We start from the raw sequence: 14,906 nt of genomic DNA, 5'->3' as shown, positions 1-14,906 counted from the left end.
GCAAATTGCTGTAGAGCAGATTCAGCCAAAACTCTGTGTGTCTGTGCTATAGAAGCCTGAGAGAGTTTTATTGAATTTAGATTCAATATTGAACATATCTTACATGCTTACCGGTGTATTTCTAATGACACTAAATGTGAATTGTAACCGCCAGTGCATGATGCTTGTCCTTGCACCCAGGAGGATGGAATGGTACCAGCTGGAAGAGGATATGAAAGCAACAATGGTGCACGTCAGAGCATATAGCAGTAGATACCTTAAGCAGAACGTTAATTCTGGGACATGAAATCCACCACCACTTTCAAGTTTCATGTATCTTCACGTGTACAATAGGAGAGGGTGTGCTTTGTGAGGAAGTGCTGTCCCAAAGGTGCAGCTGAAGATAATGTTCAAGAAACAATTTCAAAGTACAGACTGAGCTGTTCGCCAGTCAGTGTGGGGATGTGTCTGCCTTTTGCTAGCACAAGAGAACACAGCACTAGCAGCATGTGCTCCTGAGTCTAATGGGGCCTCGGGTCACTCTTGAAACACAAAGTAAAATGAACGACCAAACTCTGCTGTTTTTTTACTCTCTGGAGATCTATTTCAGGTAATGGTAATCTAAGTAACACAGAAAGAAGACTTGTTGGAGAGTTTTGGTGTTTTTTTAGGCTATAGTTCTTAGAATCAGGTTCTGTAGTTCTTGACATGGAAATTCTGAAGAATTCTTTATTGCAAACAAAAGTTTCTTTATTTTTAGAGAGAATCACTAACTCAAGATATAAAAATGTGAGTTAAGTGCTAAAAGTTAATAGATACAAATAAAATGCCTTCTCAGCTGAACTTTTGGCTGTTAGGCCAGGAAAATATTTGCAATGAAAGAAAGAATGAAATATTTGCAATGAAAGAAACCTGATTTCATCACTGCCTGTGTGAAGCAGATTTTTTCCTATTTTTAGTTTCACCAACATACTCTAGTCACATGCACTGAGTAAATTGAGTATTGGATCTAGTTTCTTTCTTTTTTTTCCCAAAAATTAAATGTTCTGGGAGTAAGACAATCCAAATAAGCACACAACATCAAGGATATTTTCAAATTCAGAAACACATGGGCTCTTTGTAGTTAATATGTGATAGGATACTGTTGGCAGAGTCCGAATTGTATTAGAACATCTGCAGAGAAGGATCAGTCAGAGCCTGTTTTTTAAGGGTCAGAAGTAGGAACTATGGTCAATAAAGTAAATCTGTCATTCCCTGTGTATCGTTCCTCAGTGAAATACCTCTCATCTATTTGCCAAACACATTAAAGAATACATTTAATTCATCCCACAGCTGATGCAAATCCCTTTGCTCTCCCTTCCAGTACCTCCATCACTGCTGTCTTTCCCCTTTTCAGAAATCTTAATTCTGCCTCAAGCCCTAACACTTCTCATTACTCATATTTCTGAATGACAGTCACTGGCATCTGAAAAACAACTTGAATCTTAATATCAAAATATAGAAGGATCCATCGCAGATACTACCAGTATTTAGCATCACAAGCCATACCTCCAAAAATCATGATCTTGCTTGTTTGCTTTCTTTCATTTGCATGTCTGGTATCCCTGCTCTAATTCTGAGCACATTGAGATGATGGGTTTCGAAGCTCTTCTCAACACCCAAAGAGGTATGATCCTTTTTTTTTTTTACTTTTTTTTTTTAAATGAATGCTGAGATTTTCACTAAAGGATGAACTTGTCTGTGAGTTCGTGTTCTAAATTAAAAAAAAACAAATATCAAAAGATTTGCTTTAAATTGTCACACTGGAGAAGTATGAAGATCTTGCTGTTATACCTTAATCTTAAACATGAGTTACGGCCTTTTCAACCTCTCAAATTCTAAAAAATCTTAGCAATTGAATATATTTACAAAAAAAATAGTGCTTAATGTCATTATTCATCCAGCTTTTTTTTCATGTTTGCTTCTATAGCTGTTTCCCTGTACATGTCCTACACCTGCATTTCTTTAAAAAAAAAAAAAATTTCAAGAAAGTTATTTTAATTAATCTGTCATTTTTTTCTTTATGTTTTAACCTTTTAAACTAGAAATATCACATCTGCTCTCCTGTGGGTGTGTTGGAAGACCTGTTTGTGGGACAGGTCCGAGCCTATAGGCCATGATAGTTCAACGGAAAGTGGTGACCCATCAAAATGCTAACAGAGACCTTGTAATGCTTACGAGTTTTCTAAGTATTGACAGTACGTAAGGAGGAACCAAGTAATAAAAGTCACTTTAAGCCAGGTGGATAAAATCCCTTCCTCTCTGAATTGTTGGTCTGGGGGCTTGTTTGTTTAGTTGCGCTCTGTAAGGTGCCCGGAGCCACCCAGCAGAGGTAACCACCCTTTGATGGGTAACACCGTATTGCAGCTGAAGTGGCTCGAGCTGCTGAACCGCTTCGCTGGGAAGCACCTGCCCGGCCCTGCACTGTCAGCGCTCCTGGAGAATACATAGGGAAGATGCAACCTTAGTTTTTGTGTGGTGTACCTGGAAAGTGCAAATATTCAGCCAACGTGGCACACTTAAAGCAAATGAACAGAGGCGTTAGCAGAAAATGAAGAGCAGACGTAAAGAGACAAAGGCAGAAGGTTTATTTTGTGTATAAAGGTAAGAAAGTTATGTACACGTGCACAATGTAGTTGAGAATACAGAAGTACAAAGAGGAAAGGAGCAGCATTTCTGAAGTGAGGGGATGTTTCATGATGACAAGGCATTAGAGGAAGGAAAGAACACAATTATGGGAGTGTACTCAGAAAAAGACAGACTGAACTGATGCTCTGCTAATATATTCTGCATTAATAACTTGCATATTTCAGAAAATCCGTATAAAATCTGTATTTAATATTGTATGTACACTCACATCAAGTTTCTAGTATTGAAGAGAAAGAGTTTTGGAGTCTCTATCTGGATTTATTCTTTGTTTTTTGTATTATGCATATAGCTATAGTATGTCAGACATACTGTTATTATGTGTATTGCTTTCCAGCTTTCTTCAACACTAATACCAGGATTAATTTTTTGCTTATTGTAGTGTATCCTGTAGTGTATAATCTATAAATTACATAACGGTTCAATTTACTTACGTGAGAGCTGAACTAAACCCAATGAGGAAAAAACCACAAACTTTATTGAGATTTTCTTAATTTTCTTTTTTTTTTTAAATTGGTTTGAACACCTTTAGTTAGTAGCATTAGTTTTTTTCATTTGAATTTGCAAGATTTCTTATTTAATTGCTTTTAGTTAGTGTTCTAAAATGATATGATAATTTACATTTCAAGTCATCTGTGTTTAAATTTTGCATTTTTCAGTTCAATAATACTGAACCAAGTAACATTTTTAGCTATGATTAAATGAAAGCTACAGTTTGGAATAAAATTTCCATTATAATATGTTGTTTATTATTTTAAATTTCTCCATATGAGAGGAAATTGACATTTTAACTCAAAACAAACTGAATGTTTTCATCTTGTTTTGTCTTACTTTGATATTTTAAAACAAAATGCAAACACTTCACACAGAAACATTGATTTCATTAAAAAAAAAATCATCTTTTCCTCTGATATTGTAGGTTTGATCACATTACTTTATCTGGAGTAAAAAGCAATTTTCCAAAACTGTATTTTCATTGAAAAAAAATCCAAAATGCAGTTTGGGTTTCGTTTATTGCCTTTGCCTGTGTTATATAATTCACACTATTACGTGTGATTCTCAGTAAGCAAGATAACTAAGTCCTACCTCTGATGGGATGTACAGTTTTGTTTCTGACACTGCTACATTAATGTCATCCCCAGTGCTGGAACATGCATTCCCATCTTGTCTTTACTGATTGCATACAAAAAGGAAAGGATCTTTTAGTAGAATGATTTTTTTAAAAAATAAGAGATTAACACGAAAATTACCCAAATCACCTTTCTGGTATGACAAAAACAGCAAAGATATTATCCTCGTGTAATACAATTATTATAAGTAAATATATTGTGTTTAAGTTTTCAAACTAAGGCAGATGCTTGAGACAGGAATATGTGACATATCACAGGGATGAATTATGTCTTTTTCCATGAATGTGCAGAAAATGTGTTTGTTGGGGTTTTTTTTCCCCCGGAAAATAGGAGTAGACTTTTTAATAACATAAGTGTTGCTGCAATTATAAGCTGAATGGTACTCAGAAAAATAACAGACTTTGGGACATTTATGAAATAAAAAATAGAGGCTTGATCCTCAGGCAGTGACTTCTGCGATATGCTGCCATGGCAAAAGGGGAACTTTAACATCTCACTTACTTATACACGTTATAAGATGTCTTAATGCAACAGTAGAGTTAAAGGTTGAATTTGCTCTTCGTGAACACTCCAAAACCAATCTACAGCAAATTGGGTAGGACTGAAGAAACTGAGTCAGGTTCAAAGTGGGGGAAACTAATATCAGTGGGCTCAACGGCTTCCGCAAAAGATCAGCTGTTCTCTCTGGAGTCATAAAACCTCATTTATAGTGTTAGTCTTTCCTATAACTCTGCTACATGCCATATCACTTAATAATACAGCACCACCTTATACATGCTTATGCTTTTGAGTCATCACTCAAGGAGACTATTTAAATGACTAAGAGGAGTACAGAATCTATACAAATATGATTTGGAATGCCCAAAGAAATGGTTGCACCATTCCTAAATGGTTTTTGCCTTAAAGAATTGTTCAGAAACACAAAAGCTCAAATGCAAACTGTTTTGTATATAACAATGTACTTCAGTTGTGTCTACACTCTCAAAGGGAACTACACAGATATTTTGCTATAATATTTTTTGCTAAACCTCCTGGTATTCATAATTTTCAGGCCTCTTATTTTCACTCTTTAAAGAATCCATGGACAACCAATCAACTGAATTACCTTGATTCATAATTTTCAGGCCTCTTATTTTCACTCTTTAAAGAATCCATGGACAACCAATCAACTGAATTACCTTGATTCCTTCCTAAGAAGGAAAATTCCCATATTTTTTTCTGATGACACCTGTACCTATTAATGGATAATAAAGATTTACTTAAAGTTGTAGAAATAAAAAAAAAATCTATTATTTTAAACTCTGATGTACTTACTGGGCCTTTCTTGAAAGAGGAATCATGATGAAGATTAAGATGGTGGTATTTTATCTATTATAGTGGAGGTGTACCGGCTACTGGAGCAGAGGTTCAGGATTAGTGATACCAGTGCAGGATTGCCACAAATTCAAATGGATGCGAGGGTGTCCTCAGCATATTGCCAATTATTTTGCTAATCCAAGCCATTATCTAATCATCCAAAAATAGCCTACACTATTTCACAGATGTGAGACCTAACTGCCAAAGAAACAGCAAGTGAACATGGTATGTGATACAAAGCTAGTGACCATCTCTAACATTTAATGGTAAGATTAACCTTATTGAAGGCAGTGGGTCTTTGCCACTCATTGCAGTAGGGTTCGAATGCCACCATCAGTAAATCTTACAGTTCTTGTTAACACATGTTGCCTGTTGGTGTGTCCCACTGTTGCCAACTGTGTGTATGCCATGTGTATACAGTGAAACACTGGTGGAAGTGGCATGAAACACTATTTAAGATCTGCTAACACTTGTTCTAAAATTAAGTGAAAGAACTAAACCAGATCCAAAGTGATTCATATAGAAAATCGTTCAAAGAAATAGAAAACAAGTTTTAAAACTCTGATGGGTGTATTGCTTTGCTAAGCTGTTTGGTCAAGGCATCTTCTGCTGCATTAAAATACAAAAGTTTAAAGACTGCTTAATAGTCTTCCTGTTCACCCCACTCAACTGCTGGATCATCATCCATTCGTAGAATAAGATAGGAGAGAAGCTGAAAGAGATTCTGCCACAACAGCAAAGAGACAAAAAAGGAGAGGTCGCTTACATCTATCTCACAGCGGTCTCCAGCATAGTTCACGTCGCAGAGGCAGTGGAACTTGTTAAGTAGGTTCTGGCAGAGGCCTCCGTTCACACACGGGTCAGAGCTGCACTCATCAATGTCCTTTTCACACCTAGAGGAAAGACTGCAAATAGTGAGCATCTGAAATCACAAATCAAAGGCATCAAACAGGCACATTTTTAATTCAGAAGCTTTTAGGGGAAGCAAGAATAGGATGCTCTATTTGAAATCTGTGGTATATTTCCACACATGTTTATGATTTTATTAACTACCTGATTAGCCACACTCAAATCCTGAACTTCCTGTATTATTTTCAAACACAGATAATTAAGCCGGAAATTTCATCTCTGTAAAGCGTTTCATGGTTAATGGTGCTTAGCAATGTGAAATGAAAGTTTGTGTATGATTTTAGAGCTAGATCTGGCGCAAGCCCTGCTGACAGCTTGCTTATCCGTTTTTATTGTTCTGGGGAGCTGAGGGCACATTTTCCTTCTCAGTAGTCTGGATGTAAGTCAAACAAATGCGTGTTTTTCCCAGTTGAGTGCTCCTGGGAATATTCACCTCCTTTTTTTTTTTTTTCTCAATTTGAAATGCCAATAGATCCCAGGAGAATCTCCTATCCGGTCTCTCTGAGATGAGCCCCGAGAATGGTAAGAACGGTGCAGAACAGGGCTTTACAAGCTTAAATATGTATCACTAAATGTTTTTGAGTTAATTCTGACGATAAAGGAAATTTGAGTTCTCACAATTTCTCAAGGCAACCAATTGAACATTAATGAGGAATGTGTGAGATAATGTCTGAAAATTGATTTGGTGATTTTCTGCTCTGACAATTTTCCCTTTTAATTCCCTGCTCCTGTTTTCAAATAACACTAACATTGAATGCTAATCTTTCCAGATAAAAAAACAGGTTTATTCTTGAAGAAGAATGTGAGAAACTCCTTCTGAATTACAAGGAATTGCTTTGTTCGATCATATTCATAACCATGAAAGAAAATTTTAGTGTTACATTAGGTAAGAGCAGTTCTTTACATTAAATGCTTTTTATCTGATTTTCCTTATTAATCTTTAAAAATGTTTCAACAGTCTCCTTCAATGGTAAATTATATTCATATACTTCAAAAAGCTAGATTATTTATCCAATGTATAAAAATTGTATAGATGTGAATTTGCTTAAAAAAACAACCCCAACCTCTCAAATCTTCCAGGGAATTAGGCACCTGAATCCAACTGAATTTCAGGAACACTTATAAACCTAAATCCCTTCGGTAATTTTGAAAATCCCAGCCTGAACTGAATGAAAAATTTGTTTTCAAGAGACAGGTATATCTCCTTTTATGAAGACTAATCTTTTCACATTTCCCTTTTCACCTATAATTAAGTTCATTGGGCTTTCTTTGTGATCCCAAGTCAATTGATTGACACAGAAAGAGACTATTTTCTCTATACTGTGCGTCAATGGCTTTCTGAGGGATGAAATATTGTTTTAAAGGAAAATGCCTGTTTTATCACTCTAACACATAAATATACAAAGGGGTTTGGCTTTAATTTTCTTATTAACTGATATATATTTTAATTTGTTCTGAAGAAAAGAAGGGGTGAAATTTTCTTATTTGATATATTAAGATCTGTAAGCATGGAAGAACTACTGGTTTATGGTTTGGCAGCCTGGAGGAAAAGAGGACAAATAGTCAATTTTAGACATTGGAGAAGAATGCCTTCCTGTGATAGTCAGTTAAAGCGCAGCACGCTTAGTACAAGGCTGCCGTTCAATACGAGAAACATGGGAACCATAAACTAGAGATTATTGCCAGCCAGTGGGATGGATAGAAGGAAGGCTCATTCCCAAAGCTGTAATTAGCAAGTTGCCTGGCAGGGGATATAAGAAGGAAAAAGTACTTTCCTTCTTACCTTGAAGTCACAAGAAATATAAACAGCAAAGAAGTGCCCATTAATATGCTTTTCCTTTTTTACGTTTTATTTTAATTGATTTTTCACCTTTTTTTGAATACTGTGAGGTGGCATACAGACCTTCTGGCTGAATTACAGAGTACAACGCAGACGAGTCTGCCAACTACACTACATTGAGTGGGTGGAGATTTTCATTTCATCTATCTTTTATAGCTTACTGTACTGTTTCCACAAAATCAATGGGTTAATAAGTTTTTGAGAGAATGAAAACCTTTTGTTGAAAACTTTGTTGTGTTTGCAGAGCCAGCATAGCTTGGTCCTGCTAAGCTTCTGGATATTATACTCTGGTGTAATGCTGATTTCACTAAAAGCATGTGCAGTATTTCCTTTCTTACTATCCAAAAAGGTGCCCTTACCTGTTCAGACTATATTATGACTGGGACAATGTCTTCCTACATTTCTACAGCACCTAATGCCCTGAGGCTGTCAGGCCTCCCTGCTCCAGAGCTGTTTATAGAATATTATCAAATGGAAAGTGTGAATTGTGACAAGATGATACAGGATACAAATTTCACTGTGAGGAAGCCCTCTCTGTTCCAGATCAAACTATAACATGTAAAAAGTATTTTTTAACTTCTTTTTAAAATAGTAATTCTGTTTTCATACTTTAGCATTCAGTAAGAAAGTAACAAGCTGCAATACCACTAGGTATTTCATCTCACACCATCCCTGTGAAAGAATAGATTGTACACACACAACACATACATATGAAAATGAAACAGCTTTGCATATTCATGTGTCAGTGTATTGTAGCTGATTTTTATATATGAGCAGGATATGTGTGTTTATGTGTCCTCACCTATGGAAAGATAATATTTTAGCCTGTCATATACAAAATTGGCATGGAAGCCAAAAAACAGGCACACAGAAACAAGTGTACAATGCTGTCTCAGAAATAATATCTTGCACCGGAGTTAACGGTGCTATATTGAATTGAATCTTGCTTCGTTAATTTGAGATTTTTATCGAAGTAAACCTGCTATGCTTTCAGACCCGCAAAGTCACTCAAGTAAGGAACTGCTGAACTTAAACAACTGTTTTGTTTGGATTTCTGCAGGAGGGCAAAAACCCTGTGGCCATTACCCTCTGGACCCTTCTGGAACAGCTTTTGGAAGAATTGCTCCACAAAGATCTGTTTGACGAAGCATCTCACCGTTCTCCAGCAAATCCTGGCAGGCACATGCATGTCAACTGGCCGCTGAGATTGGTGCAGTTACCATAGTTGAAACATGTGAGGTTTCTCTCTGAATTCCCACAAACTGTATATGGTAATCTTCTGTATCTAGGTAAGTAAGAAGGCAATGGCAGTTATTCACACTTTCCTTGTTTCTGGATGTCTCATGCTCTCTCAGCTTTTCATTTGACTCTAGTCCACTGCTTTAGTGGAAAATATTTAGATCTACTTTGCACATTTGTTATTTGAATGCAGAATCTAGTACTGTTAGTCTCCAAATAGAGGGAGCGGTGCTCCTGCTGGCAAATACTATTCAGTACGAATGGGAAAGGCATTACATTTTACCTGTAAATGAACACACAGTTTCAGGGGCTGCACATACTTAGTGCCTCCTTGGTTTCCTCTTTGGAAAGGAAACCCCATGGCCGTGTGCATTGACACACCTGGTGCCTGGCGTAGTCGGGGTGTTCACAGTGGTAGGCAGCAGCTGAACCAGAGGAGCAATGCTGTTACTGGCTGGGGTATTGTCCAAAGGAAAGACAGCAGGGAACTGAGGTTTAAGACTCACAAAACATGTTTTGCTTAACTTTTTTAATGTGCTGAATTTGGTTTTCCTTTTCCAAGTGTTTACTGGCAAGTTAATGATTCATTTCTTACCAAAAAAGAAAAAAAAAAAAAAAGAGACAACACTACCTACATTACTGACATGGCTCTATGTGATAACCTGGACAGCTTAGTAAAATAGTTCAAAAGAGACTTAGCATACAAGATAGACCATATTGGTCTAATATAAGGCATCTTCAAACCTCAGAATGTCATCACCACTCAAAAAAAGTCAACAGAAATTGGCAATTGTGTAATTATAGCCTAAAAGACCGTGGTTGGGCAGCATGAAGATGATTGTCTGTTTGCATACGTCAGGCTGCAGCAGACTGGGTTTGTTGGAGTCCTGTGGAGGAAGGAGAGGGATTTTGCCTTCTCTGAGAGCAATGGGACATGCCCAGGAGGGACAAGTTTATGGTACAGAGAAGGGCAATTAAAGGAGAGGCCAAGGAAGAGCCTGCAGCCTTTACAGAGGAGTATCTGAGAAGAATAGGAAACAGGCATGTGGCGAGTCCCAGAAGTGATGGGAAGAGTGGGCTATGTGGTGTCTGCAGCCACCAGGGCTGCTGGGCTGAGAGAGTAAACATGGAGGGAAAGATTCACCTAGCAAAGATGCTGTGGGTGGGGAGAAAAACTTCTCTACAAGCTCTTCTATTGTTATTTTGTCTTACCCACCAGCTCTGAATTTCTCTACTTATAGTTCTAGAGCTCTATTACTCTAATAGAGTATAGTTTTAGAGATTCAAACCCCTTAAAATCTTTTTTCTAAAAAAGTTGTAACACATCTATCTCCAAGCTCTGGAGGACTTGTAATCTTGTCATCGGAGGCTGGCAGCAGAGCTCTTCCTTGTACCCTGCCTCTTTGCCTCATCAGTCTCTGCCTCAGCTGCCCGCTCTCCACTGCCTCGGTCCATATCTAATTGATCTGTACAGCTTTCTGTACTGCAGACTCTCATACATTAATTCTGCAGCCATGATTTATATATAGATAGATGCATAACATCTGTGTTTAAAATGGAGACATCAGTGATGTAATAACCCTTCAGAAGAGACCTGACAAAATTATACAGACCTGCCGTGTTTATAGTACCTGCAAAATTTTCCGGTGAAGTTAGCAGCACACAGGCAAGAATATCCGTTAATCCCATCAACACAAGTGGCCCCATTTGCACACTGGTGGCCACGGCAGTTGTCTATGTCCTCTTCACAGTTTACCCCTGTGTAACCAAGTTCACAACTGCACTCGTAAGAGGTGATCCCATCAGTGCAGTTTCCATGAATGCAGGGGTTTGAAGAGCATTCATTGATGTTGACTTCACAATGGGTGCCAGTCCATCCTTTGGGACATAGGCAATGATAGGAGGTGTAGAAATCTTCACATATCCCCTCATGCATACAGGGATTTGAGCTGCAGACATCTACTTGCAAACAGCCAGTAAGAGCAGAGTTTGCGGATATTTTGAGAAATTGCTCCTCTTGAGGTTTTTTAGTAGGGATGTCAGCATTTTCGAAGTATGGGAGATAAATGCCACTGATTTCTATGGTGCTCATACATCCTCGCAAGCCATCCAGACTGTCAAAAGCCTTGTCAGCCACATAAATATCTGTCTCTTCTCTTAAAAAGTTGAGGCTTCCCACGGCAGTCGTGCTAGTTGCAGTGTCTTTCTTGTTATCTATATCAATGTGCCATCTAGAGAACTGGGACAGGGGCTCGATCATAGACACCACCACTTGATGCCATTTCCCATCACTCACAGGCAGTGAACTAGCAAGTGTCAGCTTATAAAAGCTGTTGCCGCTTTGCAATTGAAAGAGTAATTTGCAGTTGCGAATACTGATGGTAACAAATTCTGGCTCCTTCTCTGCATACAGCAGTATCACATCAGTGTCCCTAGTTCGAAAGCCAAATACGATATTGGTGAGGTCTCTGCTGATTTTTCCGTTGCTTCTGTAAAATATCGCACTGCTTCGGCCACTAAACACTGCGTTAGCAAGACCTGTGCAAAGATAATAATTGAGAAACCAGGCCAGCTTTAAACCAATACATGTGGAACAATATCTCTTCAGTGCCCCATGCTCTGTGTCATGTAAGTCCTTGTGGGTTTGCTGAAAAAAACCCCAAATTCCGCTGGTGTTTCAGTTATCCTGGCCTGACCCTTATGGCTATAGAAATTACAGGGGAGTGCCAGCACCAGCTATACTGATGTCAAAAGTGTGCTGCTTTGCATCATCTCAAGTTACCGTTCTAAAGATACAATTCTACGTTAGTGTTATCTTTCTTTTTCCTCTTTAGACAAAGAGAAGGAGGTGATCATAATTGTGTACAACTCAAAACTGGGGCTGAGAAAGTATTTCAAAAGGAGTTATGTATTTGTCATTTTATGTTCATTCCTGAAGTATTGGCAACTAGTTATGCCCTGTGACACATCTGGACGGGGTGAACCTTTGTTTTAAATTTCTTTTTTCTTAGGTAAAGTGCTAAAGAGGTTTTAGAAAGTATTTGATTGGATCCCAATTTACTCTCACTGATGCAAAAAGAATTAATTTAATTGAAGTCAGTTGGCAAAAAGCCCCTTCAAAATCAATGTGGTTAGAGTTGTGCCTGTCATGTTTAAAGCCAGCTTCTCCTGCGGTGTATGCACCGCCAAGCCCAACTGACGGCACCGAGCCTGTGCTGGGAGGGCAGCGGAGTACATAATTTGCACTGCTGTGAGTGAAAATTGATGTGCAACATTGTGGCAGTCTTATGGACATCTTCACAAAGGTACTTGACATCTTTCATTAGTGTGGTTTCTACTAAAATGCACAAACTCACTGGGCTGTGAATTTGCACATTCTGAGTTTTATGAGGATTATAGACAGGGAGGAGGAACAGGAGTCTGTACTTCAGACAAATTGAGCTTTGTAAGATCCTAGCACTGAGATCAGGTGGGTTCCTGAACTTTCTCTGGGATCAGTAAATCTTCATGAAAAGAACACCTGGGGGAGTCCCAGTACAAAATTATTGACTGTGTATCCTGATACTAAGGCAGCAGAGGTGTAACTACCTTGCCTGGCACATCAAACGCAGTGTCTTTCTCATAGGAAAAGTTTCCTCAGAGGAAACCATACTAAAAATGAAAGTCAGAGCTTTTCAAAATTATTTCTGATTTTTTAAATGTCTGGCAAATCTGAGACCTTTAAGCTCACAAATCTAAATACTCCTGAGCACAGCAAGCCACCTGGGTGTGCTTTTACCCGCAGTTGTGACACTGGCTATACAGTTCTGCTGTTACTTGATGTTCCCACATCAGCTTCCTGTATTGGCTTTTTCTCTTTTTTTGGAGTGCGTGTCTTCCTAAAGGGCTTGCTAATCGTAGCTATCTAGGTGGATCTATGGCCACAGCCCCTGAAAAACAGCTCTTTTTCTGCCTTAGCTTAAAATGGTATCCAGAGCATAAGACATCAGGCTGGCAGAGAACTCACTGGCCAGTAAAACTGCTTTTTTTTGTTAACCTATGTTGAACAACAAGACGTCTATGCTGTAGCTAAGAAAATAACTAGTCAAAAATCCATCTCTATAGCACAGGAATTTTTGAATATCTACTAGGGAAAATCCTTATTATTGCCACATAAAACAGCACAGAAATCTAAAGCTGATCTAACAGTGTAAATGACCTTGAGTTTAGCAAAAGGAAACAGTTCAGATACTTTTCACTTCTCTGTCTGTATGTTTATATTCTACCATAATATGCAATAGTGAAGTTTATGAGAGAACATATTTTGATGTTATCATTAAAGATGTCTATGAGAGAAGGTGCAATTATTTTAATTTCAGTTATAAATTTTAACAAGTGCTGCAATGCTGATTCTAACAATCTCAACAAAAACAGCATCATATTGGTCTGTCAGAAAATGTCTATGATAGAAATCTTTGGTTGACCAACCTTCTAATTCCTAAATATCAGACATTCTAACAGCTTCCATCAGACTCTGTGTCTATTTATCTTCCTTCACAGCATTCTTAGGGCTTTCTTTGATAGCAAAAAGAAAAAAATATTGCTTCAAAATCCTTATTTGCTTATTAAATTCCACTCCAGGGTGGGAAGGAGGAGGAAAACGGAGAAGGAAAGAGGTATGCAGGGTAGCTACTGTTCTTAAGACAGCTAATGGTCATCGATTTTCAAATAGACTGCTTGGCAGGCAGGTGCCTCTTATGAAGATATTATTTGAATAACTGTACTGCTGGTATTAAGGTGACTTTCTTCAAAGATATTTAACATTTAAGAAAATCAAATAATGCAATGCTTGTCATGTAGCTTGTCTTTTCAGGAGGATGGAGAACACCCTAAGGTTAATCCAACACTGGATATCCTTTTATCTCTTTGCAGTGGAAGTATGAGGGGTACACTCACACTCTGGCAATATACTGATCTATTGTAGAACCTCAACAAGTTGTGTTGAATAAGTCAAAAGCAAAGGTCCTGTAAATATCGGTGTCTGTGTCAAGGGGTCTGACTGAAAATTTCTGGGTTTGGTAGGGCAGACTCTTCCCATTAATGTTTCTTACAACTTACATAATTATTATTTTAATACAGAAATAACATTTGAATGAACTTTAAAGGCAGTGAATATTGAATTTTAAGGAAATGCTGATGAAAATTTCTATTGTTTCCAATCTCCAAAGATGATAGGAGTAACTGAAATGTACCTACATTCAAATCCTTGGTGCACCAGCTGGCATTGTGCTTCATGAGGACAGGGCCCAAGCTCACACCACTTAACTTCCTCGCATGCCTTCCCTGCTGTGTTAGGGGGGCATGTGCAAGTGAAGTCATCCCAGATCGAATAGCACACACCACCGTTGTGGCAAGGGTTGGACTATGGTGAAAGAGAATAGACAACCGAAGTATGAATAAAAACTGGTGGATTCCCAAATCTAAGGATGGGGGACTGTTTGGCAAAAAGGAGACTTCTGTTTATTTCAGCTGGGAAGTGATAAAGACCAGTACTATGACAGCATAGCATGCTCAATAATTGGTGAAAAACAGTATTTCATCCTTAAAATATTTTAATTCTCCCCTATGGAAATATATTTTGCTGCTGATATTCATCATATGTAGCATAACTCAACCAAATCTGCTCTTTCTAGCATTTTTACATATTTTCTTAAGATGTCATTATAATCAAATAATGTATGAGAACATATGAAAAATTAAAAGAAATTACCCATTATAAACATGTGAAA

At 37.9% G+C, this 14,906-nt stretch overlaps 1 protein-coding gene across 1 annotated transcript in view; it reads right to left on the bottom strand.

Annotated features, from left to right (window-relative positions):
• Positions 1-14,906, bottom strand: part of CRB1 (crumbs cell polarity complex component 1) — a gene marked incomplete at both ends in the record, with an annotated part of 106,657 nt that overhangs the window by 19,057 nt on the left and 72,694 nt on the right. Inside the window, 4 exons of the mRNA XM_082003286.1 lie at positions 5,917-6,043; positions 9,056-9,184; positions 10,770-11,676; positions 14,374-14,539. Coding sequence (XP_081859412.1) covers positions 5,917-6,043; positions 9,056-9,184; positions 10,770-11,676; positions 14,374-14,539 — 1,329 coding nt within the window. The remainder of the gene's footprint in view (positions 1-5,916; positions 6,044-9,055; positions 9,185-10,769; positions 11,677-14,373; positions 14,540-14,906) is intronic.

This window comes from Phaethon aethereus, assembly GCF_964289735.1.
Source record: "Phaethon aethereus genome assembly, chromosome: 8".
Classification (NCBI taxonomy): domain Eukaryota; kingdom Metazoa; phylum Chordata; class Aves; order Phaethontiformes; family Phaethontidae; genus Phaethon; species Phaethon aethereus.
The sequence above is the reverse complement of the archived record's forward strand: the minus strand, read 5'-3'. Positions and strand labels throughout refer to the sequence as shown.